This window comes from Otolemur garnettii, unplaced genomic scaffold (genome assembly GCF_000181295.1).
Source record: "Otolemur garnettii isolate 467f Iridium unplaced genomic scaffold, OtoGar3 scaffold00060, whole genome shotgun sequence".
NCBI classification, from domain to species: domain Eukaryota; kingdom Metazoa; phylum Chordata; class Mammalia; order Primates; family Galagidae; genus Otolemur; species Otolemur garnettii.
Genome location: NW_003852455.1, coordinates 3,796,743 through 3,824,186, shown reverse-complemented (window position 1 = coordinate 3,824,186; position 27,444 = coordinate 3,796,743). Strand labels below are relative to the sequence as shown.

At 40.4% G+C, this 27,444-nt stretch overlaps 1 protein-coding gene across 1 annotated transcript in view; it reads right to left on the bottom strand.

The window, feature by feature from the left end:
* ATP13A5 (ATPase 13A5) overlaps positions 1-27,444 on the bottom strand; it is a 117,889-nt gene that overhangs the window by 38,792 nt on the left and 51,653 nt on the right. The window contains exons 12-22 of the mRNA XM_003792695.3: positions 26,056-26,244; positions 21,742-21,803; positions 19,594-19,744; positions 17,184-17,267; positions 16,363-16,519; positions 13,804-13,921; positions 8,171-8,295; positions 7,330-7,490; positions 4,772-4,897; positions 3,610-3,689; positions 1,605-1,647 (exon numbers count right to left, since the gene is read on the bottom strand). Coding sequence (XP_003792743.1) covers positions 1,605-1,647; positions 3,610-3,689; positions 4,772-4,897; positions 7,330-7,490; positions 8,171-8,295; positions 13,804-13,921; positions 16,363-16,519; positions 17,184-17,267; positions 19,594-19,744; positions 21,742-21,803; positions 26,056-26,244 — 1,296 coding nt within the window. The remainder of the gene's footprint in view (positions 1-1,604; positions 1,648-3,609; positions 3,690-4,771; positions 4,898-7,329; positions 7,491-8,170; positions 8,296-13,803; positions 13,922-16,362; positions 16,520-17,183; positions 17,268-19,593; positions 19,745-21,741; positions 21,804-26,055; positions 26,245-27,444) is intronic.

The following is a 27,444-nucleotide window of genomic DNA, read 5'->3' as shown; positions in this document are numbered from 1 at the left end:
ACTACCAGACTTCAAACTATACTATAAATTTATAGTGATCAAAATAGCATGATATTGGCACAAAAATAGAGAGGTAGATGTATGGAACAGAATAGAGAACCAAGAGATGAACCCAGACACTTACTGTCATTTGATCTTTGATAAGCCTATCAAAAACATAAATTGAGGGAATGATTCCCTATTTAACAAATGATGCTGGGAGAATTGTCTGGCAACTTGTAGAAGACTGAAACTGGACCCACACTTTTCACCATTAACAAAAATTGACTCTCACTGGATAAAAGATTTAAACTTAAAACATAAAACTATAAAGATTCTTGGAGAGAGGGCAGGAGAAACACTTGAAGAAATTGGCCTGGGAGAATACTTTATGAGGAGCACCCCCTCCCCCTGGGGCAATTGAAGCAATACCAAAAATACATTTACTGGGATCTGATCAAACTAAAAAGCTTCTGCACAGCCAAGAACACAGTAAGTAAAGCAAGCAGACAGCCCTCAGAAAGGGAGAGGATATTTGCAGGTTATGCTTCTGACAAAGATTTAATAACCAGAATCCACAGAGAACTCAAACTTATTAATAAGAAAAGAACAAGTAATCCCATTTCATTGAGGGCAAGAGACTTGAACAGAAGCTTCTCTGAAGACGATAGGTGCATGGCCTATAGACACATGAAAAAATGTTCATTATCTTTAATCATCAGAGAAATGCAAATCAAAACCACTTTGAGATACTATCTATCTCCCATAAGAGTGGCTCACATCAAAATCCCAAAATTACAGATGTCAGTGTGGATGTGGAGAAAAGGGAACACTTATGCACTGCTGATGGGAGTGCAAGCTAATATAACCCTTTTGGAAAGAAGTATGGAGAATATTCAGGGATCTAAAAGTAGACCTGCTATTTGATCCTGTGATTCTTCTACTAGGTGTATATCCAAAAGACCAAAAATCACTTTATAAAAAAGATATTTGCACCAGATTGTTCATTGCAGCTCAATTCATAATAGCTAAGTCATGGAAGAAACCCAAGTGCCTATTCCTTATAAAAAGATGGAGACTTTACCTCTTTCATGTTCACATGGATGGAGCTGGAACATATCCTACTTAGTGAAGTATCTCAGGAATGGAAGAAAAAATATCCAATGTACTCAATACTATTATGAAGTCAGTTTACAATCACTCACACTTTCATATGAAGAATAGATCACAACTATGGCCCAAGATGAAGGAGGAAGGAGGGGGGAGGGGAGGGATGGAGGGAGGTCAGATCGAGGGAGGGTGAATGGTGGGATCACACCTATGGTGCATAATGCAAGGTTACATGTAGGATCTATTCGTATAGAGTATAAATGTCTTAACACAATAACTAAGTAAATGAGATTAGGTTTATATTAACCAGAGTAATGTAAGTGTTCCTACTTCTATATGAAATCAGCACATTGTACCCCATAAATACATTAATGTATACATGATCTATGTGTTTATGATTTAATAAAAAAAACAGCAAAATTATTAAGTATAAAGATACAGGCCCAGGGGACTGAAGGGTCACCAAGAAGGCTATCAGTGAGCCGCCTGCGTTAGCAGAAGTCATTTCTACTCACCCCACAGTCATTAGCTCCATCTCCACACATGCCCACGTAATAACTGCAGGGGAAGAAAAAAAACTGAATAGTTTAGCATCTTGCTTAATTTCATCATAGCTGTCATGTGAGGTAGGGGTGTGTGTGTGTGTGTGTGTGTGTGTTCGTCCATGTGTCCCTTGAACACAGGCTGAATCCAGTTAAAGGAAAATGTCTTAAAGAGACATAGTCCCAAAAGAAAATGACCATTGCATTATTTAAATTCCACACCTATTTAAATTGTTTTAATCACAATTGAAATGGTAGTGATCCTGCCAAGGACATTATCAAAGACAATGATCAAATAAAACAAAAGAAATCCTGTTTGATTATATGCACCAAGGCCAACCTTACAAGTTCAGTCATAGCTATAGCATTTCCAACACAAGCTAATGAAGCCATCATAACCTAATCCAGCTGGGGTTTGTTGCTGACTGCCACTGAGAGTTTAGAGTTCAGACACCAGCACAAGAAACATTTGGGAAGTAGTTTAACGGCTATAACTAGAGACATATACTCATATTCTTGATGTATCTCAGAATGAGGATGAGATAATATGTTCCCCATCTGTATCAGTTTGGTGTGTAAACATGATGCAAATGAAACAGTAAAAATTAAAGCTGATGCCAAGGAAAAGAAATGTCAGATGCAAGACACTGTCTTCAAGTAAACCATACACTATGGAGTATTGACTAATGGCAATGCTATTTAAATATTCAGCTGCATTTTTCTAAAAATAGATAAAGTTATAAAATCAGTAAGGGATAAAATATAAAGATGCCTTAGAATTTCCTTATTATTTATTGATACATAAAAGACCACTTTTATAGGTCTAAATGGTCAAATATAGATAAATCCATGTAGCTCAAACTAATATGAGGTATTGGTCTAGATGTAAATGAAAATCATCTTGTGAACATTTAGATGTACATGATACTGACTACCCACAATTGCTGGAAAATGGCTTCCATTTTTTAGGCTTAAGGCATGGATCTAATCTCTATATCCCCAGGAATCCTATACCTTCTGGTGTTCCCTAGAGAATTCAGAAAGAAAATTCAGGCAACCTCATGCACATTGTCAATGACAAAGGCACGAAGCGGAAGATTGGAAAACCAAGAGAAGATAGCTCATTGTGAGATAGCATGTGTCTTCTTGAATTGATTTTTCTTTAGGGAAATATAGCTGTTCACAATAAGGCATTTTAGTTGGCAAAAATTCTTAGGCATTTGAGAAAGGTAAATTTGCTTTCTTCAGCCAGTACTGTATTTATGTGAATGAAATAGTCATATTAGCCAGGGGTTACTTACCCAGCATTATGGAAGTTAATAAGCAGTTTTTGAGAATTCCCTATCAATTCTTGGACAACAAAAATAAAAATAAAATAAAATAAAAGTCTTCTGATTTCACCTACTATCCATCGGCATTTATCTACAGTTTCTCTATTCTATGTTTCTCTTCATTTTCTAGTACCTGAAGCCCCAAAGCATAACATTCCCTGCAGATAGCTGGTAGATCTGATCTCATGGAGAACTGTTTCAGTCTGATGTGACTTGGTCATCTGCGTTTTTGAAGGAGATAGAAAAGATTTTCTCGCTGGTTTTTCTTGCTTGCTCATTCATATGTATAAAACAGTCCATGTCACAGGGACCGAGGGTGGCTACTGTCTACCAGCCCATAAAAAAACAGAGACTTTTAGTTCAGTAGCTCATAAGTCCCTGAATCCTTCCAACAACATGTGAGTGAGGCTGGTGGCAGATCCTTTCCCCACTCAGATACTGAGATGACTGTGGTCTTGGCCAACACCTGATTAAGCCTCTGTGAGAAACCTTAAACCAGAAAACTCAGCAAAGGCACACATAGAATCCTGACATACAGAAAAGTCAAAGAATAAGTGGTATTACTTTAAGCCTCTAAGTTTGGGGGTAATTTATTATACGGCGATAGGTAACAAATACAGTTATCTATTACATGCAATAGCACCTACTTTAATTTCTGAAATTCTTCGACAAGGCTTGATTTCTGCCCAGGAGACATTCTTGCAAAAATGGTTCCATTCATCAGAATCTAAAATGAAAAATGACCAATAAAATTAGGAAGAAGAAAGCTTTTAAAATAAAAGAATGACCTAAAAACACCCCTGGATACTTATTTAATATAGAATTGAGTAGTAAGGCATTAGACCAAATATCAGGAACGGAAACAGGAGATTCAATGCTTTAATATTTAACTTCACTTTGAGTTTCCCATCATAACCATTACTTTTGTCCAGACTGTCTTCCCAAGATGGGGCAACTTCCAATTAATAATAATACAGGAACTAAGAAGGAGCAGAGCGTATGGAATAGAAATGCTTAAGGAAATAACAGTTTATTCTCCTAAACACTGTTCCTATAATTGCAGGGGCAAGAAAAACAGAGTGGGAATTGAAAAAACAACGTTCTAGTCTCAGCTGTGTCCTAACTAGCTGTCCAAACCTTAAACAAGTGACTTAACTTCTTTGAGTCTCAGCTTTCTCATCTCTACAATGAGAAACTGGACTGAGTTTTCTATAAGCCTTTGGAGTTGAGAGTCTATGATCCTTGACTGGTACAATGACAGAGTTTTTAAGATACTGCTAACAGATGGTTGCTGCCCTCAGCTTGTGCTCCATTAATCTCCTCCACATTGACAACACAACCCCACACAGCACTATTTTTAAAATAGGACACACAGAGGACAAGATAATAAATGATTTGGAAGGTAAACGATGGAACCTTTATTTCCTCTTGCTTTAATTTAAGAACCCAGACAGGAAGGGGCCTCGCGCTTGGCCTGACATGAGTTGGTAGCTTTCAGAAAGAGGCTGACTCACAAAATAGGCAGCATGTTTAGAACTCTCTGGAGGTTCTCGGGGGCGGGGGCAGGGAAATGGAGGAGGGAGGCTGAGATTGAACTGGCCACAGGGGTGAAAGGTTGGTACTAGAATTCAAGCTCTGATGGGGAGGCCATGTGAAGGCACAGGATGAGGGCCAGGCTACTTCTGCCAGGGTGGTGGCCCTAGGTCTCAGACAACCTCAGTGATCATTACACTTTCATTACACTCTTTCCCTTATTTGCCTCACTAATTTGAAGAGCAAAACAAACTGCTTCATTTTTCCAATACTTACTTTTGGAAGCAAACTGTTGAAATGCTGGAATATCACTTGGTATGATTTCCCACTCATTGCAAAGTGATAACAGCTCCCACTTCTCCCATCAGGTATTGAGCTGTTTCCAATATTAATGTAGGTTTCCTAAAACCAAAAGAGCATTAATTCTATATTGCCTCTTAAGGAATGTGCCCACTTTCTTCTGTTTTATGAAAAACAAAAAGTATATTCATGTTGCATAATAGTATAAGAGGCATCAAAAATATATATGCAATTTGCTCATGCAATTTTTGACTCAGAGGAAGAAAACATTCAAAATGCACCCCCCCCCCAATTCTATAAAGATATGGTACTTTCACATAGCACCAGTGTAGTGCCCTGGATCCTGTCCTGGGAGATAATATATGTGATATCAGTCTGGTGAGGAAATCTATCTATTCCAATGTCCCAATTAGTGATTATAGTAAAAACAAACAGGAAACATCTTTCTTTCTACTTCTTTCTCTTCATGCAACCTTATATTTTCTAAGCTCTCTTACAAGAATGTGTTCACAAATCATGCCTCTAAGGATGGGTATGGTAGCTCAGGCCTATAATCCTAGCACTCTGGGAGGCTGAGGTGGATGGATTGCCTGAGCTTACAAGTTCAAGACCAGCCTGAGCCAGAGCAAGAGCAAGACCTCATCTCTAAAAGTAGCTGGGTATTGTGGCAGGCACCTGTAGTCCCAGCTACTCAGGAGGCTGATGCAAGAGAATAGCTTGAGCCTAAGAGTATGAGATTGCTGTGAGCTGTGACACCACAACATTCTACCAAGGTCAACAAAGTGAGATTCTGTTTCAAAAAAAAAGAAAAAAAAATCATGCCTCAATTTCTTAACTGTAAAGTAAGCAGACTTGTGCTTTAGTGTCTCACTCTTTTTAACACCTGATCTCTGGCCTCTATTGTGACTCTGTTTTGAAAGGTAACCTCTTCTTTCAGGTGCCCAGAATCTTTTCCACACCATACATCCCATTGCACCAACACTACTCCTTCCTAGAACCCATCCCTCCTTTATTTCACCTGTCAAGTTATCCCTCTGGCTTGGGTCTATTCCCACCTCGCTCCCAGCTGGAGAGAAAGCATCTGATGAATGCACATCCATTATGTCACTAGCTGATAATGGCTTTTCATGCACATTTCAACATTTCTCAGAGAGGCTTACATTTGTGTAGGACCCTGAATTCTTAGCACAGGAGGTGAGAAAAATTTATTTATTAAAAGAATGCATCTCAGGAAAAGCATTGTATCTGAGGGAAAGATATTTTACTATGCTGAATTAGGTGGGAAGATGACACCACACCCTCCATCTACTCCCTATTACAAAACTCCCAACAAAAGACATATTCTAAAGCACTTAACAGGAAACAAGGGCAAGAATTCCTTTGGCTTGGACTAGGAAAGTGGGGAGAAAGGCATGGTGGTGGCAACTGGAGAGGAGGAGGGAGGTCCAAAACCATGATGCAACCGCTCCTGGTGAGACCAAACTTCAGTGAAGGTATTAAATTCACGAGCGAGTAGTGTCAGTAGACTGTTAAAATTAGTAGAGGGCCTGAGTTGCACAATGCAGTGTGCACAATGCAGGCACATCCAGCAATGTGCCTGGATGCAGGAACAAGTGGGTTCATAAGGAAATAAGCAGAAAGCAGAAAGAGAGCTGTCATTTTTCCCCTGCAACTGGAGTTTGAGCCAGGTAAACCCTCCCCACCCCGCCTGAGGCAGGAGCAAGGCTACGTTGTATAGTTGTACATTTGTGTACTAAACAAAGACTCCTGACTGAGCAAAGGCACGCTCACTACCTTACAATCTGAAAGGCTGGTCAGAATGGAGGAGAGGAGTATTTTTGTAATTCATCACCTGGAGGGCCATCTCTTTGAGTTCACACAAAGGATAGGTGCTACCTGTAATAATGGCATATAAGGCTATAGCCCATTCTCATCATATGAAAGAGCTATTCTGTCACAAGCACACAGGAAGCTTACTGTCCAGAGAAGCCCAGCACCTGCTAACTGCATGTCATGGCATAGTACTGTTGAAATGCCCATGGATTTATGTGGAGTTGAACAGACTTGAGTCTGGTTTCCTGCAAGCAACTCACCAGCTTTTGTGTTGGGGAAGCTTACTTCTTCTCTGAGCCTCAGTTTTCTACTTGTAAAAATTTAATAGTTTGCCCAACAGCACAGGATTATTGTAAAGTCAAATGGAAAATATGGGTATAAATTAGTGGTTCTGAGCTACAACTGCCTCTTGGAATCACTGGGGAAAGGGGCTGATGCCTGCTCCCACCCCAGGGGTTCAGATTTAATTGGTGCAGTCTGCACGGGGAAGCTTAAAACTGTCCAGGTGATTTTAATGTGCAGCCACGGCTGAGAAACAAAGCAAAGAGGAAATGCTTTTTTAAGTATAAAACTCTGGACAGATGTGAGGAATTATGACTCTGGTGACTTCTAGAGCCAAGAGAAGGCTGTGCAGTGCCATGGGTGGGTTCCATTAGCCTAGCACCATGGAAGCCACGTCATGCCTTCTGACATTTGCTCACATTCTTCCCAGGTCCAGCCTCTTGGTTCTCTACCAGCTGCCAGGTCACAGAGGCAGGAACAAACTCTTCTGGTTCATTGGCTTCAACAATGATCACTTGGCTGTCTTGAGGAATCATTTCACAATTCTTTGCAACAGTAATGGCTGTTTGAAGGTTGTCACCTAGAAGACAAAGACACTTGCTTTAGGTACAAACCTCTTCTCAGCCATCAGAATTGAACTCTTCCTCTTCCACTTTGCGTGTTGCTCTTTGGGAGCATTTATTACTTTCTGCCTGATTTTATAGTGATTTATTTTTCCCTCTGCTCAAGACTCTCTTCCCCGTCTCCCTCTCATAATATTTAACGTCATGTCCTGTCCATTTCATATTTCCAAAACATGTATGAATGAAGTGGTGAACACAATATGATCCCAATCTGATAGGCTAAAACTATTCTTGGGATCTGGATTCCAGTTAAGCAGAGAAGAGAACTCTTAGGGCCAGGCCATGCTTGAGTTTGATGATCATACACTATGCCTGCCCCTACTGCCTAGAGGACTGTCAACCAGAGTCTCACCTTCTTTACACACAGGTCTTAGGATTCTTGATGACAGCATAGCCATTCTTTTCAGTCCCTTCAGTTCTCTTCCAAATCTGGTCCTGTTGGGGGAGCTATGCCCATCCTCAAGTAACTAGATCACAGGGTAAGAAACTCAACTACAAAACATTTCTCTTTTTGCCTCAGTCATGTGAATTCACTCAGCTCACATGAATTTTCTGATGAATTTGCCTCTGCTCACACATCTTTTTCTGATGCCTGGGATACAATCAACTTGTCGGGGCCATAGAAAGAAACACATACCTGTAATCATCACAGTCCTGATGTGGGCCTCACTCAGTTCCTTCAGGACTGGTTTGGTTTCCTTTTTCAGGCGATTCTCCATTATGAGAAGCCCCAGAAATGTGAGCTCTGACTCTACTTTCTCTCTTTGGGTTCAGAAGAAAAGTCAGTATTAAAGCATATCTGTGCAGTCTCAACAGTTGAATTTCTTTCTTTCTTTTTTTCTTTTAATTTCTGAGTTTTATTAGTATAATATTGGCACATGTTTAAAATATCAGAAAGAACCTGAGAGCTTATAATGAAAACAAATAGTCTTGGTCTCCACATCACCACCTTCCTCTCCTTCCCAGAGGCACCCACTTCTCAATCCTAAAGCTGCTTTTTCCAAAGCAAGAGTTCAATGTACTCAATTCTAATATGAAGGTAGTAGATTATTTAATACAAGTGGGGGTGAGTAGAGGAATGAGGGATTGGGAAGAGAGGAGGAATAGAAGAATGGGGGGTCATGGAATGGGGGCTATGGTGTATGACACACGTCTTGGAAGTGGGACACAATTACAAGCGGGACTTTACCTAACAACCGCAATCAGTGTAACCTAATTCTTTGTACCCTCAATGAATCCCAAACAAACAAAAAAAGCTGCTTTCCCCGGTTTTCAACTCCATTTTTTGTAAACAATGTGCTTCTCTTCCAGGTCTTTTGTTAGTTTTTAAGTACCATGTTAATCATATATATGTTAATTTCCAAAAGTTTTCTCCCTCTTTTTTTTACTTTGCAATAATTCCACTTCATTTGATGTTTGTCAAGTATATCCTGCATCCAAGACATGATAATAATAGTTGAATATGGGATCATTCCTCCTAGCTGCCATCTGTCATCTCCAGGAAATATATGGTGTCAGTCAGCCAAGGCTCTGAAAAGTTTCCAGAATTTGAAGTTGGAGGCTTAGAGTCTAATTGGGTTGCATTAGTTACATAGATCCTCTCCTTGGAAATGAAGTAGATCTTGGATGGGCTTTCAAAAAGTAAATTTGTGGACCAAAAGGTATTTCTTGATCTTTTAGTGTCCATTTTGTCTGTGCAGATTGTAGGCAGAGATTGGGGGAAGAGAGGTCTAAGGATCCAACTCCTCTGCATAGTCTCAGTTAATCCTCCTTCAGCCTTGAGTTTCACCTCCACCTTCCATGGTACATGACACATCTGAGTCTCTACAGAGAAAGCCAGCTTTCCTATCTCCGTGTCTCTCTGGCTGTCCTTTAGCCTGTAGCCCCTTCTATCCTGCTGATTCAGTTGCCACCAAGTTCATTCTAACAGAACTGTGTCAAAATCTCTGATCTGCATGTATCATTTCTCTAGTTTCCTTTGATATTGTTTATTTGCTAACATATTGGTGGAATTTGGTAGAGAGATGAAGTAAAACATGTGGTCAGTAAGGCTTATTTAAAAGAAAAATCAGAGTTGGATTTCTTAATGAGAAATGAACTTGAACTGAATGGAAACACCATTGAACTTAAATGGAAACCTCTCTGGAATAGAGTATGAAGGGCTACTAAAGTTTGTCCAAAAGTTCATTTACTAAATCATTGCTTTGTTTTAGGCACTTGGTAAATATGCAGATAATTGGATTTGAATCCTGGCTTAGTGATCTCAAAGAATACTACAAAAGAAAACTTAGCTTAATACGGAATTCACTAAACAATCTTCACATCATCTAACTTTACTTTCTATTATAAATCGGATTAATTTTTCCTCATTAACTAAAACCAAAAGGAATATCCAAAGATCTTCTTACCAATTTATTCCAGTTTTCTTATTAGTTTCATAAAATCCTTTATTTTATTTTTAACAGCTCTGCTGAAGTGTAATTGTTATATAAAACTGTACATATGTAATGTATACAATGTGATGGATTTGAACAATATGCATAAACCTGTGAAACCATCGCCATAATCAAGTTGATAAATAGATCCATCACCTCCAAAGGTTTCTTCCTGCTCCTGTTTTCTCGTTTTCTTTTGTTTGTGTGTGTGGTAAGAACACGTCTCTTACTCATATTGCATAACCGAAACTGTGTACCAGTTAAACAACAACTTTCCATTTCCTCCTTCCCCTAACCCTTGGTAGCCATCATTCTTTGCTCCACTTCTACAAGTTTGACTATTTTAGATACCTCATGTAAGTGGGATCATACAGTATTTTTTCTTCTGTGAGTGGCTGACTTCATTTAGCGTATGTCTTCCAAGTTCATCCCATAGTGTTTCATAGCACAGGATTTCCTTCTTTCCAAAGGCTAAATAATATCCCACTGTATGTATATGTCACATTTTTTTATCCATTCATCTACTGATGAGTGTTTAGGTTGTTTCCATGTCTAGGCCATTGTGAACAATGCTTAATGAACAGGAGTGCAGAGACCTGTCTGAGATCCTGATTTCCATTCTCTCAGACATAGACCAGAAGTAGGATTGTGGGATCACTAGATCATACAGTCATTTCATCTTTAATTTTAGAAGAAACTCCATGCTGCTTTTCATAGGAGTTGTACAATTTGACATTCCTAACAATAGTGTACAAAGGTTCCAATTTCTCCATATCCTTGTCAACACTTGGTTTCTTTTGTGTTTTTTTTAAATAGCTATCCTAATAGATATTAGGTGATCTCATTGTGGTTCTGATTTGCATTTCCCCGGTGATTAGAGAAGTTGAGCACCTTCTATATACCTGTTGTTCATTTGTATGCGCCTTCTTTGCAAAAATGTCTGTTCTGGATTTTTGTTCATTTATTATTGGGTTATTTATCTTTTGCTATTGTTGTGTTCCTTATACATTTCAGATATTAATTCCTTGTCAGATATATGGTTTGCAAATATTTTCTCCCATTTTATAGGTTGCTATTTTACTTTGTTGATTACTTTGTTTTCTGTGCAGAAGTATTTCAGTGTAATACCCATATGCAGAAAAAAAAATAAAAATAAAATCAAAGGGAATTAAAGATGTAAACATAAGACCTGAAACCGTGAAACGCCTAGAGGAAAACACAGGTGAAAATCTTCTTGACGTTGATCTTGGCAATGATTTATTGGATCAGAATAGGCAACAAAGCAACAATAGCTAAATGTATTTTGTTTCTATTTTACTGACAACTTTTCTTCTCATTTACTGCTTCAGGCACTTTGATCTCTTATTAATCTACAACATTCCCAGGAAAGCGTGTGTTAAGGTTTTGTACCCTCTCTCCCCATTCCCCGCAATGCTCTTCCTCTGGATATCCAAGCTTTTCTCTCAGATCTTTGTTTGAATGTTGCTTCTTAGAGAACATCTCTGATCACCCCACGAAAAATGGAACTCTGTGTCTTTTTAAAAAATCCTCTTAACCTAATTTATTTTTGCCTCCCCAAGCATTTAAGAACCACTAAAAAGACAACATATTTTATAAATTTATTTTATTATATATTACCCTAATTAAGATATAAGATTCTTCATAAGGGCAAGAATTTTCTTTTATTCCCTTCTAAAAGAATCTTCAGTTCCTTGAGGATCTAACACATAGTTAAAGTTCAATAGAAATTTACTAAACCAATGAAAGGATGAATCTTGATGAAGTATATCTTCTGGTTTTTACAATATCCCTTTTTGAATTTCAAGCCATCTAGGGGGTACAAATATATGAATCAATTGTAGTGAATGAAGTCAGGGCTTTTAGTGGACTCATCAACTGAATAGTGTACCTTGTACCTGGTAGGTAATGTTCATTCCCTCATCCCCTCCAACTCCCCCTTTCTGAGTCTCCAAAGTCTATTGTACTACTCTATATGAACATGTATAACCATTGTTTAGCTTTCACTTTTATGTCAGTATGTGTTTCATTACTAAGATACTTCACTTAGGTTAATGGCCTCCAATTCCATCTAAGTTGCTGCAAAAGACATTATTTCTTTCTTTTTTGTGGCTGAACAGTAATCCATGATATATATCTATCTACCTATCTATATCTATAAAATTATTTACTCATCTGTTGATTCCATATTTTGAAACTATGAATTGTGCTGCAAAAAACATAAGAGTGTGGGTGTCTCTCTGATATCGTGATTTCTTTTCCTTTGAGTAGATCCTAGTAGTGGGATTTCTGGATCAAATGGTAAGTCTACTTTTCATTCTTTGAGGAATCTCAATATTGTTTTCCATAGAAGTTGTATTAATTTACATTCAACAATAGATGTTAGAGTGAACGAAGTGAAAAGGGACTTATTTTTAAGTCAAGAAACTCTTTTACTTCCACTTAATGATTCCATTTTCTTTAGAAGTTTTAAATTTGGAAAACTTTGCTAAATAAAATTTAATTCTAAGAAAGTCAAAATCCTATACCTTTGCCCTCTTTGAAAACAGTGACTAAATTCTCAAAAACATTTTCTGATGTTCCCTGAGATAATCTGGGATGGCTGGAAATCTGGTATATTTCTTATTCTGTTGTATTTATAATAATCTTTATCTCACTAGTGGCTCTTAAGTGAGAATACCACATCGCATTTGTACGTGGTATCAGGGTAAGGGATGCTGCACTTTATAACTAGCTATGTAGATCTTTTTTTTCATACATGACCTTAACATTCATTATCCAAATTTGTGTTTGAAAAATTACAAAATTCTGTGTGTCCTGGCCCTTTACACCTGTTCAAGAACAGCTAATACCTGGAATGTTAAATATGAGAATGTCATTCATATATTACAGACCAAGCTTTGTGATTCTATTTTGAAGATTAAAATGCCATGGCTGAAAGGCTCCTTAGAGATCGTCCAATTCTACATTTATAGATGGAGAAATAGACACAGAGTAAGGATGAAGCAGTGATTACTAATTATCTTAGAGTTGATAGACTGAATTACAAATAATAATGTTCGTTAAACCAAGGATATCCGTATCACCCATTAAGGGGCAAACTGTACATATAAGAGCATCTTTCTATCAGCAATACGAATCAAATATACAACTTATCTATTATTCAGTTTTCCACAGTATTTTTCCACTTTTTTCATAGATAATTTTAAAATTACCTTTAAAAACTGAAGAATATTGAAATAAGAAATAATTTATAGATTATCTTCTAATGAGGACAATTTATCTCCTAATGTAATTAAGAATATTGCATTTCATTTCTTATAAAGAATTCAATTTATACTCATTACCTCCCCCAGAAACGAGGTGTAGTATTGAGTCCTAAAAAAAAAACCCTTGTCTAAAGGATTCTGAAACCTTCCTGAGTGCCTGCCAACCATCTTCCTCTCTCAGTTCCTCTGTCTGTGAGACACCCAGGTCAGTCAGTCATACTGTGCTCACAGGCTGAGGGAGAGCTGTTGTTTCTGGTAGGATGAGAGCTGAGACAGCCCATGAGACAGTGCACGGCAGAGACAACACCCAGTATCTGGGAGTTGCAAGATCTCAACTGCCATTCTTTTCCTGCCACAGACCAGAATTGTCACCTGAGCAAGTCCTCTCAGGTTTCACCTACAATGAATGTCCTTTCTCCAAATCGGGGGACTGGACAAGACTGATTCCCAATATCTTAAACTCTTCCAGATGAGATGCCCACCTGCCCAGGGCTGACTCACTTCATGCGTGCGGAGTCTGCATTCATGCTGACTTCTGAGTTCCTTACCTGGCTAAGCACTCTACTTCTAACAGCTTCCCTATTTTCAAGGCTTTATGGGCAAGGGCAATGACGCGGAAGCCCTGCACTGTGTAATTCTTCATCACCTGTGGGAAACTCTTGGGCACTGTCAGGAGAGAAGGAAGAGATAAGTGTGTGGTCATGTTAAAGGCTGCTCAGCTCCTAAGCAGGACCCCATGATGCACTCTCTACACCTTTCTTACCTTTCACTGCATAAAAGCGCTTTCATAGAAAACTTGTAGCTTCCGCCAAAAACCACAAACAACATCGTCAGTGTGTTCCCATAACTTCTATGTGAATGATGCCAAAGATATGCTGGTCACCAACTGCACTATGGACTTATTGCTTGTGTCCTTCCAAGATTCATGTGCTGGAGCCTAACTCCTAATATGATAGTATTTGAACATGGGACACTTTGGGGAGATAATTAGGTCATGAGGATGGAGCACCCATGAATAGGATTAAAACACTAAGAGAGATAATCTCTCCACTGTGTGAGGATACAGCATGGTGGCCTGAAAACCTGAAAACTCTCACAAGAATGGGACTGGCCAACATCTTGATCTTGGACTTTCTAGCCTCTAGAACTATGAGTAATCAAGTTTGGTTATTTAAACCATGCAGTTTATGGTATTAATATGTATTTTTAATAATAGCCCAAGCTGACTAGAACAAAGTGAGTGTCAAATACACAGATTGGGTTCAGTAAGGACAGATTTCAGGACAACATGTACTTAGATAAAATGAGAGAAACAGCTGGTCTTCTACATCAGGGCTCGACAAAGTGTGGTGCACAGGCCAAATCTGGCCCAGTGCTTGCTTCTTTACATAATTTTTTATTACAGCAGTCATGCCTACTTGTTTATTATCCATGGCTGCTTTAGGGCATCACCGTCTGAGTGATGCCAGTGAGGCCAGGGCAGCCTGAAATGAGTACTAGCCAGCTCTTATAGAAAAGTTTGCCAGTGGGTGGCACCTGTGGCTCAAAGGGGTAGGGTGCTGGCCCCATATGCCAGAGGTGGTGGGTTCAAACCCAGCCCTGGCCAAAAACTGCAAAAGAAAAAAAAAAAATCATGAAAAGTTTGCCAACCCCTACTTTAGCTGACAGATGACATAATGCTGACATTTGTATATTTCTGCATGGTAATCATAATTAAGTTCATATATTTATAAAATCTTCATGGCTGATAATGTGCCCAGAGAGGTTTTAGAAAGAAGCTCAGCACAATGGGAAGTGTGGTGGTTTAGTGGCAAACCAAGTAAGTCCCAGTCTCTGCTTTGCTCCAGCCATCTCTCTGACCTTGGCCATGTTCAGTCTTTCCTCTGTACTCCAGTTTATCATGGATAAAATCAGAAGACTGCAGAGCTCCATGTTCTCATTTGTCTCAGACTTTCCAAAATTAATCAATACTCATAAAGGTGGGGATCAATTTCAAGAAAGCTCCTAGCTGTCCATTTCTTAAATATGGGAGTGGGGGTGAGGGGGAAATTATTGAATATGGAATTAGCATATGTGAAAGGTTGGAGTTTGGGACAACAGGAAGAATTGAAAGAGCTGCAAAAAATATATATATAGAGAGAGAGAGAGCGTGCGCAAGGGAGAGGCTCAAACCCTTGCTGATAGAGCAGGGTCATTAGATACCAGTTTAAATGTCAAAAGATGCTCACTTGTGTCCATACAGATGAAACAAAACAAAGCACAGTCTATGCTGTAATCAGTGAAGAACGGAGTTAATGAAAGCTAAGAGCAAGAGCAAAGTCAGAAGGAAAGGGGGCACTTGTAAGGTTAAAAAAAAAAAGACTCCAAATAGAGAGAAGTTAAAACAATTATTTGCAAAATCTAGAATTCTGTGCAAAAGTTGATGGCTATCAGCAATCATAAGGAAAATATAAATGACAATCAGAAGAGAAAAGACCGATTTTTTCCAAATGAACTCATTTGAATGCAACAATATTCTTATAAATCTGGCTGCTGCTTAGAGAGTGCATATGTTTATAAGACTTAGAAAACAATACAAATCAACTCAAAATCTGGCCTGGAAAGATAAAATTGCTGCAAAAATGACAAATTCCCTAGCTCTAATACGATCTAATTTACTTTAATCACTTTTACTTCTAAGAGATTTATCGTTCCTATATTCTCCTTGCATTCATCTGTCAGAACCCCAATCAGTGGAGCCAGCCCCCTTGGAAGTGAAGGAACAACTCAGTCTACAGAATTTATCTCCAGTCCAGATCCCTCCCATTGTTCCCCTCTGAATATTTGCACTCTCCCTAGTTCTCTGACCCCTGAGCAGCTGTCTGTTCTGGCTTCACATCACGAACTGTACTCTTTTGATTAGACCATAGCCAAATATTGATTGTGCACCTCCCTGCCTTGAAATGATCACTCCCGCATCGTAAATTCTCCTGGGCCCACCTTCCACCTATGCAGACCATGACCAACTTCACATTCATTGATTGTGCACTGTTACATGTTGGTTTCCTCTAAGTGTTTGGTCTTTTAAAACATTTTACTTGTTGAAAGAGAAAAGTGACAATGCATACCTGTTTCGAACCTACAAAACCTGGCCACCATCTCCGGGGCACCCTTCATGTAGACGTGGACGTGGTCCTGCCCGGCTAGCTGAGCAATCACGGACATCCTCTGCAGTCCCGAGGAAAAGGGGAACTGGCGCAAGATGGTGATGGCGTCCACAGGGCTCTACAGGTGCATGAGCAGAAGGGAGACTAAAAAGCTGTTCGGTGCTATTGAGCAGATACAGACCAACAAACAGGGCTGGCTCTGTAGTGAACTCAGCAACATCATGAAGTAGTGTATCTGTCACAATCCTGATATTTTCCTGGCTTGCTTAAGGCACCTCCCTCAACAAGTTGTCTGGTCTTCAAGACCCTTACCCTCAGCTACCTGGAGGAAACCTAATCACCTTCCAGGCCAAGCTCACAGGTGGCCTCCCTTTGTGGTGCTTCTTTGCCCCAGAAATTGTGTTCATTCCCACCTCTGGACTCCCAGATCTCTTTCTTAAGCCCTTCCTAGAGCATTTAGCGTACTATCTTGCACTTATGTGTACAAATACTGACCTTTCTACCAGTCTATGTGCTCCTCCAGCACAGAGCCCCACGTGTCTAGTTTGGAAACTCCTTTATCTGCCAGCACCTAGCACAATGCTCTCCCATACACAGGTACTCCGGGAGTGTTTGTTGAATACACCTAATGGGTGAATTCAGGAATGAAGGAATGAGCTAACCAACTACGGAAGCTGTTAGGATAAGACACAACCATAGGAATATAAACATATGCCAAAGTCAGAAAGTTTCACCCATTTTAAATGGGAAAGAGATGTACGATGTAAAGAAGCAAATCATACCTGGCTGGCGTTTGGTCCTGGTTTTATTATGTTTGAACCAGACACCCCAAATTTGCAGGAGTCTACACTGCAAGCTTCCATTTTCTGTTATAAAATGAAAACATTTGTAAGATTCTTTGGAGAAAAAGATAAAATGGAAGTATCTCATTTATATAACACTTTAATCTTTTCAAAACCCTTTTCACATATTTTCTCTTCCAGGCTGACTATTTTCATATGGTCACTGTCAAATTTCTGTTGTCTTGAATCATATTAAGAATCTTATTGTAGAATGTTAAACAGCCAAAAATAGCATGAATACATTTGGAGAAGTAATTGACGGAAGAAGTGCTAGCTACAGGTCAATGGATCTTCCTTAAAGGGTTCATCTAGTAACTGGAGGAGGGATCATGTGGAGATCTACTCTCCACTATTGTTGGGAACTCTGGCTTGCAGACGAGATGGTATTGGGTGCTGAGATAAACCTGAGACTCCTTCTTTACCCTGTATCTGCACTACCAGCCTAAGTTAGTTAACTAGAGAGTTAATCCATGTATGTTAGCTGCTAGCAAATTAGAAAGCATGTTTAAAAATGATTTGTATTCTTCGGATGTTGCAACAGTAGAAATTAATCTATTGAGAAAATCAATATTAACCAACATTCAAATATGGGAAAAACAGTCATATATGTAAATAGTAGGATCAGAAAATAGATGACAGCATCTAGTCACTTGCTTGTCTAACCTTGAGGACTACGCTTCATTTATCCAGATCACAGTTCCTTCTGAAAATATTCTGACATCCTTTCGAAAACTGAAATGCCTAAAAATCTAAAGGGATGTTTTCCTCCACTTATGTTTAGTGGAAGTTTCCTTCCTACTAAAAGATATTTAACTCCAGTCTAGACTGCTGCTGACCCAGCTTTAAATTTCGTGACTAATGTTGCATTTTTATGCTTTCTTGGGAACAGATACAACTACTCTTACAGACAGTCTTATAGAATTAATACTAAAGATTTATGTTCCCAAACAGACCCCAACTTGAATGTTATTTGTAAAAGAGAGATCAGACCTTCTCCGTTGGAGATGGTGACATAGTTAGGACAAGGTCCAGAGTAAATTATTACATGACCCTGTGCAACTCAGCATTGTGCTCGTTCCAATGATGCTGGCGGTAAGGACAGGGCTCATTGCAAGTATACTGATTCCTCTACATTAAGATCCAGAAAACAAAAGCAAAACAAACAAAAAGATCCAGAAAACTGGTTACGGTGTATGAAAAATTTTTCCACAGAAAATGCTCTCATTTTAACTTACTGATATCAGAAATTTCCCTTTGTAGCAGGTATTGCTTTTATTGATTTGGCCCAAGAAAGCTACAGTGCTAATATTTTCCTATTATACACATACATCTTTATACACGTATTAGCCTCTCCACGAGGTAGTTACTTCATTTCCCTGAAATCATTTCTTTCCATTACATGACAACTATGTTTAACTGCTGCTGTCCTACATTTTATGTGTCATTCTAAGTAACTTAGAACATTCTTTGGAGGGCAGCAGGATGTCCTAGTTAGTTACTGAATACCCTCTAGTTGTTTGACTTTTCACAGTTGGCAAACTCATTTGAGTTCCTTGTCTCAATGTTCACCACAGGTGCACAAATGAGGTGTTATTAAACACCTCTAAAGAACAGATGAGGTCACAGACCCGGTCTTGGTGCTGGTTCGTGATCACACAGCTACAGAGTGGTGGATTGCCGCCGAGGTCTTCTACTGTGGCACAATGACCTCCAGGATGCTTCGTCATTCACACTCCGCTTGGAAAACTTGGCTAGTTGGAATGAGGGTCCCCTAATTTAGTGTCTAGACTTATGCTGTACAATATAGCAGCTACCAGCCACTTGTGGCTGCTTAAATTTAGATCATTTAAAATTAAATAAAATTTAAAATTTAGTTTCTCTGTTGCATAGCTAAGTTTCAAGTCCTTAGAGCCTTATAGAACTAGTGGCCATATCGATTAGCATTGCTTAGAGGATCATTTATCTAAGAGTGTTTTAGAGACTATTGGTTTCCTTGAAGAACAAGTCATCTTATGGCCTGTCAGTAAAGGTTTTTCAGGTTCATAGGTTTGGTAGATACTGAATATCATATTCTCTCCTCGAACATTCACAAAGCACCACAATATATTAACGAAATCTTGCAGTTGAGATGTCAATTGAACTTTGTTTAAAGAGCAGTTCTCAAATTGATTTGATCATGGGACCTTATTTCCTATGGCGCTCATTAGCAATGTTCCTTAGAAAAGAGGATGGTGTCAAACCTTCACTCATATATTATCATGAATCTTCTCTGGGTTAGAAAAAGCTTCAGCGCTCCCGGTAAGGATTCCTTCAAATTCTACTGATTTGATTAAACAAACTGTCACCTTACCCAGGCAGTGCCCTCAAACATTTTGAGGTCCAGAGGGTCTCCCTGGATGGTCCCATCCAGAAGGATCAGAGAGTGGCAGCTGGCCATGGCTGCACATAGTGGGCCCCAGGGCAAAGCCTTGCCTGAGGCAAAGCTGTGGACTTCCTGGAAGCTGGCAGAGAACACAGTAAGTTAGAGTCTTCAACAAAATCATTTTGCACACTCTAACCCTTAAATCTTACGAAGGTAGAATTCCAGGCACCTAAGCCCTATGCTCAAAACCTGTCCACAGCTCTGTGTGCTGCATATATTCAAGTGCAAACTCCTTAGCCTGGGATTCCATCTGGGTCCTATCTTTCATATCTACTTTAGCTGACAGCTCCTACTACTGCTAATGTCCTCTATGCCCCAGACTCTGGAGCCTGAGTAAACATCTTGCTATTTCTCTACTCGCCCAGGGACTTCCCTGCCCTCCAGCACCTGCTTACTTGATTTCTTTACTTGGTTTCTTTATTTTTTTAACCAGAGTATTCTGCCTGCAGAGTGATCCTTATAGATCTCTTCTTTGAGTTAGACATGAATTCCCTTCTCAGCAGAGTTTGCCACTGACCAATCAATAATATAATTTCAGAGGGCATAGATACAATGGCAAGGACTTATGTCATGTTATTACCTGAAGTCAGCCCACCTAATGAGAATGTTTCAGAAAGGTGGTGAGCAGGAAGCTCAGGGCTAAGCTTCAAAAAGGGATACACCTCAGGCAAGAAGTCCTAGGCTAATTAGGTGCAGGGACAGCAGAGATGCCTTCCTGGTGGCTCCAGGCAAACTAAAGAATGGGTAGACTTGGAAGCATTTCTCACTATTCAGCCCTTTGGAGTCTGCCCCTGTTTCCTAAAACTACCTGGATATCCCACCTCAAAAAGTCCGATTTCCTCTTTTAGTACAGACTGGCATGGTTTAGTTTCCTCTTCTTCTGCCTTACAACTGAATAGTGATTGTGTCTAGTTGTTTCCACTACCCCCCAAAAATCTTCTAAGGGCTAGAGGTAAGAAAGCAAGATAGAGGGGTGGAAACCAAAGGCATCTTTGTCACCTTTCACTTCTCTGGCCAACGGGGCCCTGCTATTTAGACAAAGCCTGGATGGGACATCTGAGCATCCAAGAAGCAGAGACACCCGAGGAAGTGAGAGCCCAGCCCAGGGGATCTCCTGCAATATCACACTGCCAGTCTGTTGCTGCCCTGTTTCTGGGCTGCCCCTGGGTGCTGTCATAGTTATGCCGAGTCTCTTCATACCTCCTTCTCTGAATGACAGCGGGTCTCAGCCTATGGAGGAGCCAAACTGGGGTACCCAGAGATTAAAAGCAGAGGCCATCACCAGTCTGAGAAGGCAGGTCTTAATCCTATAGAAAAGGAGCCAGGAGGTGGGAGAGGCTGGGCCCAGGGGCTCTCCCTCTTTTGCTCTGTTCTGGCGTGGGCATCCATGTGACTGTCTTCTCCTCTTCCTGGTCTCCACTATTGGCCCACGTCTGTGAAATTTCTAGCCACACATCCTTCCAAACTTATCTCAAGTGCCATCTTCTTCAGTGGCTTTCCTTAATCAATTTATTTTAAAATTAACTTCTGTCTTTGCCCACCATGTTATTATATAAAAAATCAGACTGTATATCACATCAACAAATTTTAATTGCTTCTTCTCCATTCTGATATTTCTGCCAATGGTAACCATTTACATGGCCTGTGTTGTACATGAAGGTGGGTGTATTTGCATCTTTTTATCCTACTACTGTGAGCTCCGTGAGGGACGAGATGGAGCACTTCTCTTCCAGATCCCCCACCACACCTGCCTCCACTAGCCACCCAGGAAGTCTTTGTAGTTTTTAATTAAGCATGGTCTTAATTTCACTATCCTTTCCTCTATTTTATGAATTCAGTTCCGTAATTATCCACCTCATTCTGTTCTATTTCTCTTGTGGAGTTTGAAGACCTACTTTCCCTGTCTAATTCCAAACTTAGGATTCATCTCATTAAACAAGTTTAGAATAATTGGGAGCTGGTTCCAGCCAATTATTACATGTATTTTATGTCACATCCATCCTTAACATCTGAAGAATAGATTTGAGTGTCACCAAGGTAACCCCACCAATCACACATTCCATTTAAGAGACTTACCAGTTGTTGGCCGTAGGGACGGTCCCCCAGAGGTCCAGCCCATCTTCAGTGAGTGTGCCAGTCTGAATAAAAATTAGAATCGATATTAGCATAAGATTTAAAACTTGTAATTATATCATGATTAAAAAAAAAACCCAAGCTTCCAAGAAATTATAGTAGAGCTAGTGTTTGAAATTTCTTGTAGGTATAAAAGTTTTAATTGAAGAAGGGTGTCTAAAAGAAATATTAAGCCAGTGATACAATGGTTCAAAGACCATATTGATAATCAGATAATTATAGTTACTAACTATGACAACAAAATGCAAGTGTTTGCTTTGTTTTGGTTTATTTTTTTTTTTTTGAAACAGAGTCTCACTTTGTTGCCCTCAGTAGAGTACTGTGATATCATAGTTAACAACAACCTCAAACCCTTGGACCCAAGTGATCCTTCTGCCTCAGCCTCCTGAGTAGCTGAGTACTTGCTGCAGTGCCTGGCTATTTATTTACTTTTTAGAGATGGGGTCTCACTCTTGTTCAGGCAGGCCTCCAAGAGTTCTAGGATTACAGGCATGAGCCACCACACCCGGTCTTGGTTTGTTTATTCTTATAACTATTACCATTGCTAAATGGAAGAGTTTCAGTGCAGGAACTAGGTTGAGTCTGACTTTTTAGTTGGCACCTGCTGTCTTTCCAAAGCAGAGCTCAGAATTTTTTTCTTTGAAGACTGTTTAGTGCACAGTTTGCCATCTGGTTCACAGTAATTTTCTAAAAATACCGGTGACACAGCAAATGTCCAAATTGATAATGAAATGTTGAGAAAGGGCTTTGGGATGATAGAGAGAAACTAAGTGCTAATAATAAATATTAATTAATGCCCATAAATGGGTTTTATTGTTAGATCCAGAGGAAAATGGTTGGGAGATTTGATTTGCTATATTAAGGGAGAGTATTTGTCAGATAATGCAACAGAAAAAGCAAAATGAAACCGAGAACTATGACAGTACTTTTAATTTCCACATTGCTTCACAGGCGTGCATTAATTATAGACCCTGGTGCCTTGATTCGGTCGGCCAACAGCTTTAGGCCTACTTAACACCAGAGGAAATGGAGTTGGCTGCAGCTGCTTCAGCCCTGCCAGGGTGGAACAGAGCATTACCAAGCAGGGCAGAGTATCCTGTTTCAGTACTGGCATTCGGGTCTCTGACGCTATTTTGTAAGATCATCTCTGTATAAACACTCACTAGTCTAGATTTTGAAATGACATTGTCTTTCATTTTGGCATAATGCTTTACCCATAGTGAGTATAAGACTTTCCCCTTTTACAACCAGGTAAATAGGGACCAGACAGGTTGGAGGCAAAAGGAACAGCCTGAGGTCACAGTAGCTTACAGGTTGCAGAGGCAGAAGAACCAGAATCTAAGAAGCCCTCCACCAGACTGGAAAGTGTTAAGTAAATTCTGCATGGTATGAGGAAAGATGGAGCCCACTCTGGGTTTCTGGGTTAAAGAAATAAGAAATCTTCATTTCATTAATTTATTTGGACTTTACAAAGAAAATCTTGCATGCCTGTGTGAGTTATTTCTTGAACAATGATGACTTTATTAAAAAAGAGGTATTTGCTTCATTTCCCCCTGAATTTTATAAGGGCCCCAAATGTATTTAGCTTCCAAATCTTCTTGAGTTGTTGCATTTCCAAAAGAGTAAGCAACTTAATTCAAACTGAAATGTTTTCCTGATGACTAGATTATGTTTTTAAACATCAATATTTTGAACATGAAAACAGAGATGATACTGCAGCAGAACAGAAATGGGACCGTGTTTTTTGTCTATGGGAAAATGCCCCTTAAACAATAAAAAGAACCATAAATAGAAAAATGAATTATAGTTGAGATTCTAAAGGAAATAAGATAGAAAAAGAAAACCTCTTAGAATAAATATAAGCCCAGGCTTGGACTATATTGAATAAAAAGAAAAACCTTGTCTTAGAGAACATACAACAAACCAACATGAAACAGAAATATATACGGGAACAAACGTAACTCAGAAGCCCACTGGCAGATACCTTCTAAATGAAAAATAACACTAGATGATGAAAATTCAATTAGTTGTGGAGTGGTTTATTTTAACATCATGTTGATAGAGTTTCTTAGAGGTAAAAGCTGAGAAGAAACTTGGAGATAACTGTGGTTCAATCTCCTTATCTTAAAAAATCATAGAAACAAGGCCAGGCATGGTGGCTCATGCCTGTAATCCTAGTACACTGAGAGGTGGAGGTGGGTAGATTGCCTAAGCTCAGGAATTCGAGACCAGCTTGAGCTAGAGCAAGACCCCATCTCTACTAAATAATAGAAAAAACTAGCCAGGCATTGTGGTGGGTGCCTGTAGTCCAGCTACTCAGGAGGTTGAGGCAAGAGGATCTCTTGAGCCCAGGAGTTTGAGGTTTCTGTGAGCTTTGATGCCTTGACACTCTACCCAGGGTGACAGAGTAAGACACTCTCTCTCTCTCTTTCTCTCTCCCTCGATATATATATAGAAACTTAGTACCAAATTTAGAGTTCTCATTTTGCCAATTATCATCTGATAGCTCTTTGCACTGTAACATGTTGTCACGCTCTACAGAGTTTGGCCAAGGGTACCTGAGAGCAGCCCCTCACACAGCCTAGCAGAGGAGGCCATGACAATGCAGGCAAAGAAATTTTGTGCAGAACATAAAGTGAACAGTCTCTGGAAAAACTTAATTTTAGAAACACGCAGATGTAATGAACATATTTTATAAAACTTCCTCTTGTGTTCCAGACACTAGCAAGGCTGCTGGTAAGTAACAGGAATCCCTATTAAGAAACTTCCAGGGATTTCTAACAGGCCCAGAATCTAAAATGAACTTATTGTTAAGTTAATCTTCGACTAGCTGCAATTGAGAACTTTCTTTGCTAAACAAAACACAAAGAGAAAGAGAACTGAGATAAACTAAGAGAGGTGCAACCTGGGGTCCAAGACCGGTGAGGTCCATGCCGGTGTCTCGAGTCTGTCCTCCACTCTGCCTTCTTGCTCTGCTTGTCTAGACCTGCTGGTCTCATTGTTCCCACATGGCCTCCTTCATCATCTCATCTCCCTGTCATCTCTCAGCACTTCCCCCCAGTGGAATAAACAAAACACCTATAAAAATGCCGCTAGTCCTCTTGAAAAACAGGGACACCCATTCTCCTTCAAGATAGACCTCACTCCTTAGCTTGGCATGGGGGCTCCCTTTCTTCAGCTGTATCTCTACCAAGCAGCCCACATTCTAGCCAAACCCCGCATCCTCTTCTCCCCCTAGCCAGGCTGGCCTCTCACACCCTGAGTGTCCGAACTGCTTGCCTCTGAGCCTGGGGCTGACTGTGTCTGACAACCAGGACTCCGGCTTAGAGGTGATGTCCCATGTGTGGCAGGCAACTGTGCCCCATGCTCTGCCCACTCCCCTGTGAAGCACATCCCACGGCGTGATCGTCATCAACATGCCAGTTTTCACTGCTTCTTCAGTTAGATCGTGGGCTTCTCAAGAGCTAGGAGCTTCTCCTAAGTGGGACTCTCTACCAGCACTGTGAAGAGCACTGCCAATGTGGGTTAACCAAAAAATGGCAAAAGCCTTGGTCAGTTATTCAAACACAAATGGACTAAGACAGGGGCCATGGCAGGCCCTCTGCATTACACGCTGAGGGCAGGATCTGAACGGCAGGAGCCTGATACTGCAGTCTCTCCAGGTCCCATAGGAGAACCCCAGGGGAGGGGGTCTCTGGACCTGCCCCACAGAGGCAGCTCTCCCCATCTACACTCCTCTTCTCCCACCTTCTCAGTCCCTATGAAGAGATAACCTAGCTTGGAATCTTGATCCCTGGGAGTGCAATGGGGAAAGGAGTGAACAGTGACCCATGAGTGGCACACATGGGTCTGTTCACTCCTTTCCCTTCCTTAGGAAAAGCAGAGGAGGAGGAAGGAAAACATCCACTTATGCTCTGTACAAAGGAACTCAGGGAAGAGAAATGTTCTTCGCATTTTTTGCCTGAACAAACTAGTCAATCATAGAAGTTAATGTAGTGATAAGTTGTTTGAAAATAGAATAGTCAAAAAAACATTAATTTTGCAGGAAAAAAATCCAGTATGTGATGGCTAAGCTGCTGTTTTAGGAGTCAGCAAAGCAGGTTTGTGACCTTACACTGCTCACTGTGAGAACCTTTCTAGCTTCAGTGTTCCCATCTGTAAAATGGAAGCACTGGACTAGGTATTCTCGGAGGCCCCTCCCCACCTCTACTGGGCCTTGAAATCATTCACCTTCAACCTGGAAAGTTGGGATCTTACTTTGTCAAAGCACACGAGGTTTATCTGCCCGCACATATTAATTCTCTGTGGAGAGATACAGAAGATTTCCTTTTTCTTCAGCCTCTTCTGGGCATACACGATGCCTATGGTCAGGGCAGCCGGCAGCACGGGAGGGACGGTCACGGTGAGGAGGATCAGGGCCATGGTTGCAGTATCTCTCAGAGGCACCTGGGGCAAGGAGGGACATATGCATGGATCAGTCGAACAGAGCAGGTTGGCACCCCTCCTGGCACATTCCTCCTGCAACACCATAGGAGCCATAGAGACCCAACTCAGAATACTCAGAGTCGGCTCCTTACTGGGGCTGAATATTCTCGTCTGTGCCTATGCAATAAACACATTGACTCCCACTGCAGGACAAAGGAGACCTTTGAACCCTGCTCCAAATCCACCCTGCCCTTTTCTGACTGTTTCTCTCCACTTGGCATCCCTTCTGCCCAAGCACCTGTTATTTCTCTGCTCCTTAGACATCCAGGCACTGTCTGGCCTCCCACGGCATGACTAGCCCTGGGTTACAAACTCAGCAGCATGACCATTGGTTTATAAATCTCTCTTCCCTACTATCCTACAAACTTCTTGGGGCAACAGCTGTGGCCCAGTCATCTTTGAATCCATCTTACTCATCTCTAAATAGGTACAGAGCCTAGAACAGGATCTGGAGCAGAGGAGGGGCTCAGTACTCCGAGTGAATGAATGGTGACCTGATAGAAAGTAGGACCAAGATTCTGCAGAGACCTCACCATACATTTTCAGCTATAGGAAGCCAGCTAACTGTTAGGCTAGGCGCATTAGTTAATTACTCCTCACAGCCCTATGAAGTAAACACTGTTACTCTGTTCATTTAACAAGTGAGGAAACAGAAGCTTAAAAAATTTAAGTAACTTCCCCAAGACTACATAATAGTGAGATGATGAGGATCTGAACCCTAGTCTGTCTGGCTCTCCAGTGCAAACACATGGCCAGTCTGTTATATTTTCCAGTCAAATCTCCCAGAGTCAGGATCCCTGGCAGATCTACAGAGGGGTCTCATTGAGCTAAGGTCAGAGCCAAGATAAAATCACAGCATTGCTTTGTCTCTCTCATGGTCTAGGTCAGTGGTTCTCAACCTTCCTAATGCCGCAATGTATTTTCATTGTTAAAAAGGGGTCGTGACCCACAGGTTGAGAATTGCTAGTCTAGATATTAATGACTCTACCTTCTACAATCCAGCCTATGTTTTTGCGAAATTAACCAACATTTTAGCCATAAATGATGTCCTCTTTTGAGTACTGGGTACATAGAATTCAAACTCAATAACAGTGGCCCCTGGGCACATCTTTTACCCAATCTCAGTTTATCACAAAATCCATCGTTCCCTGCTTTCTCCAA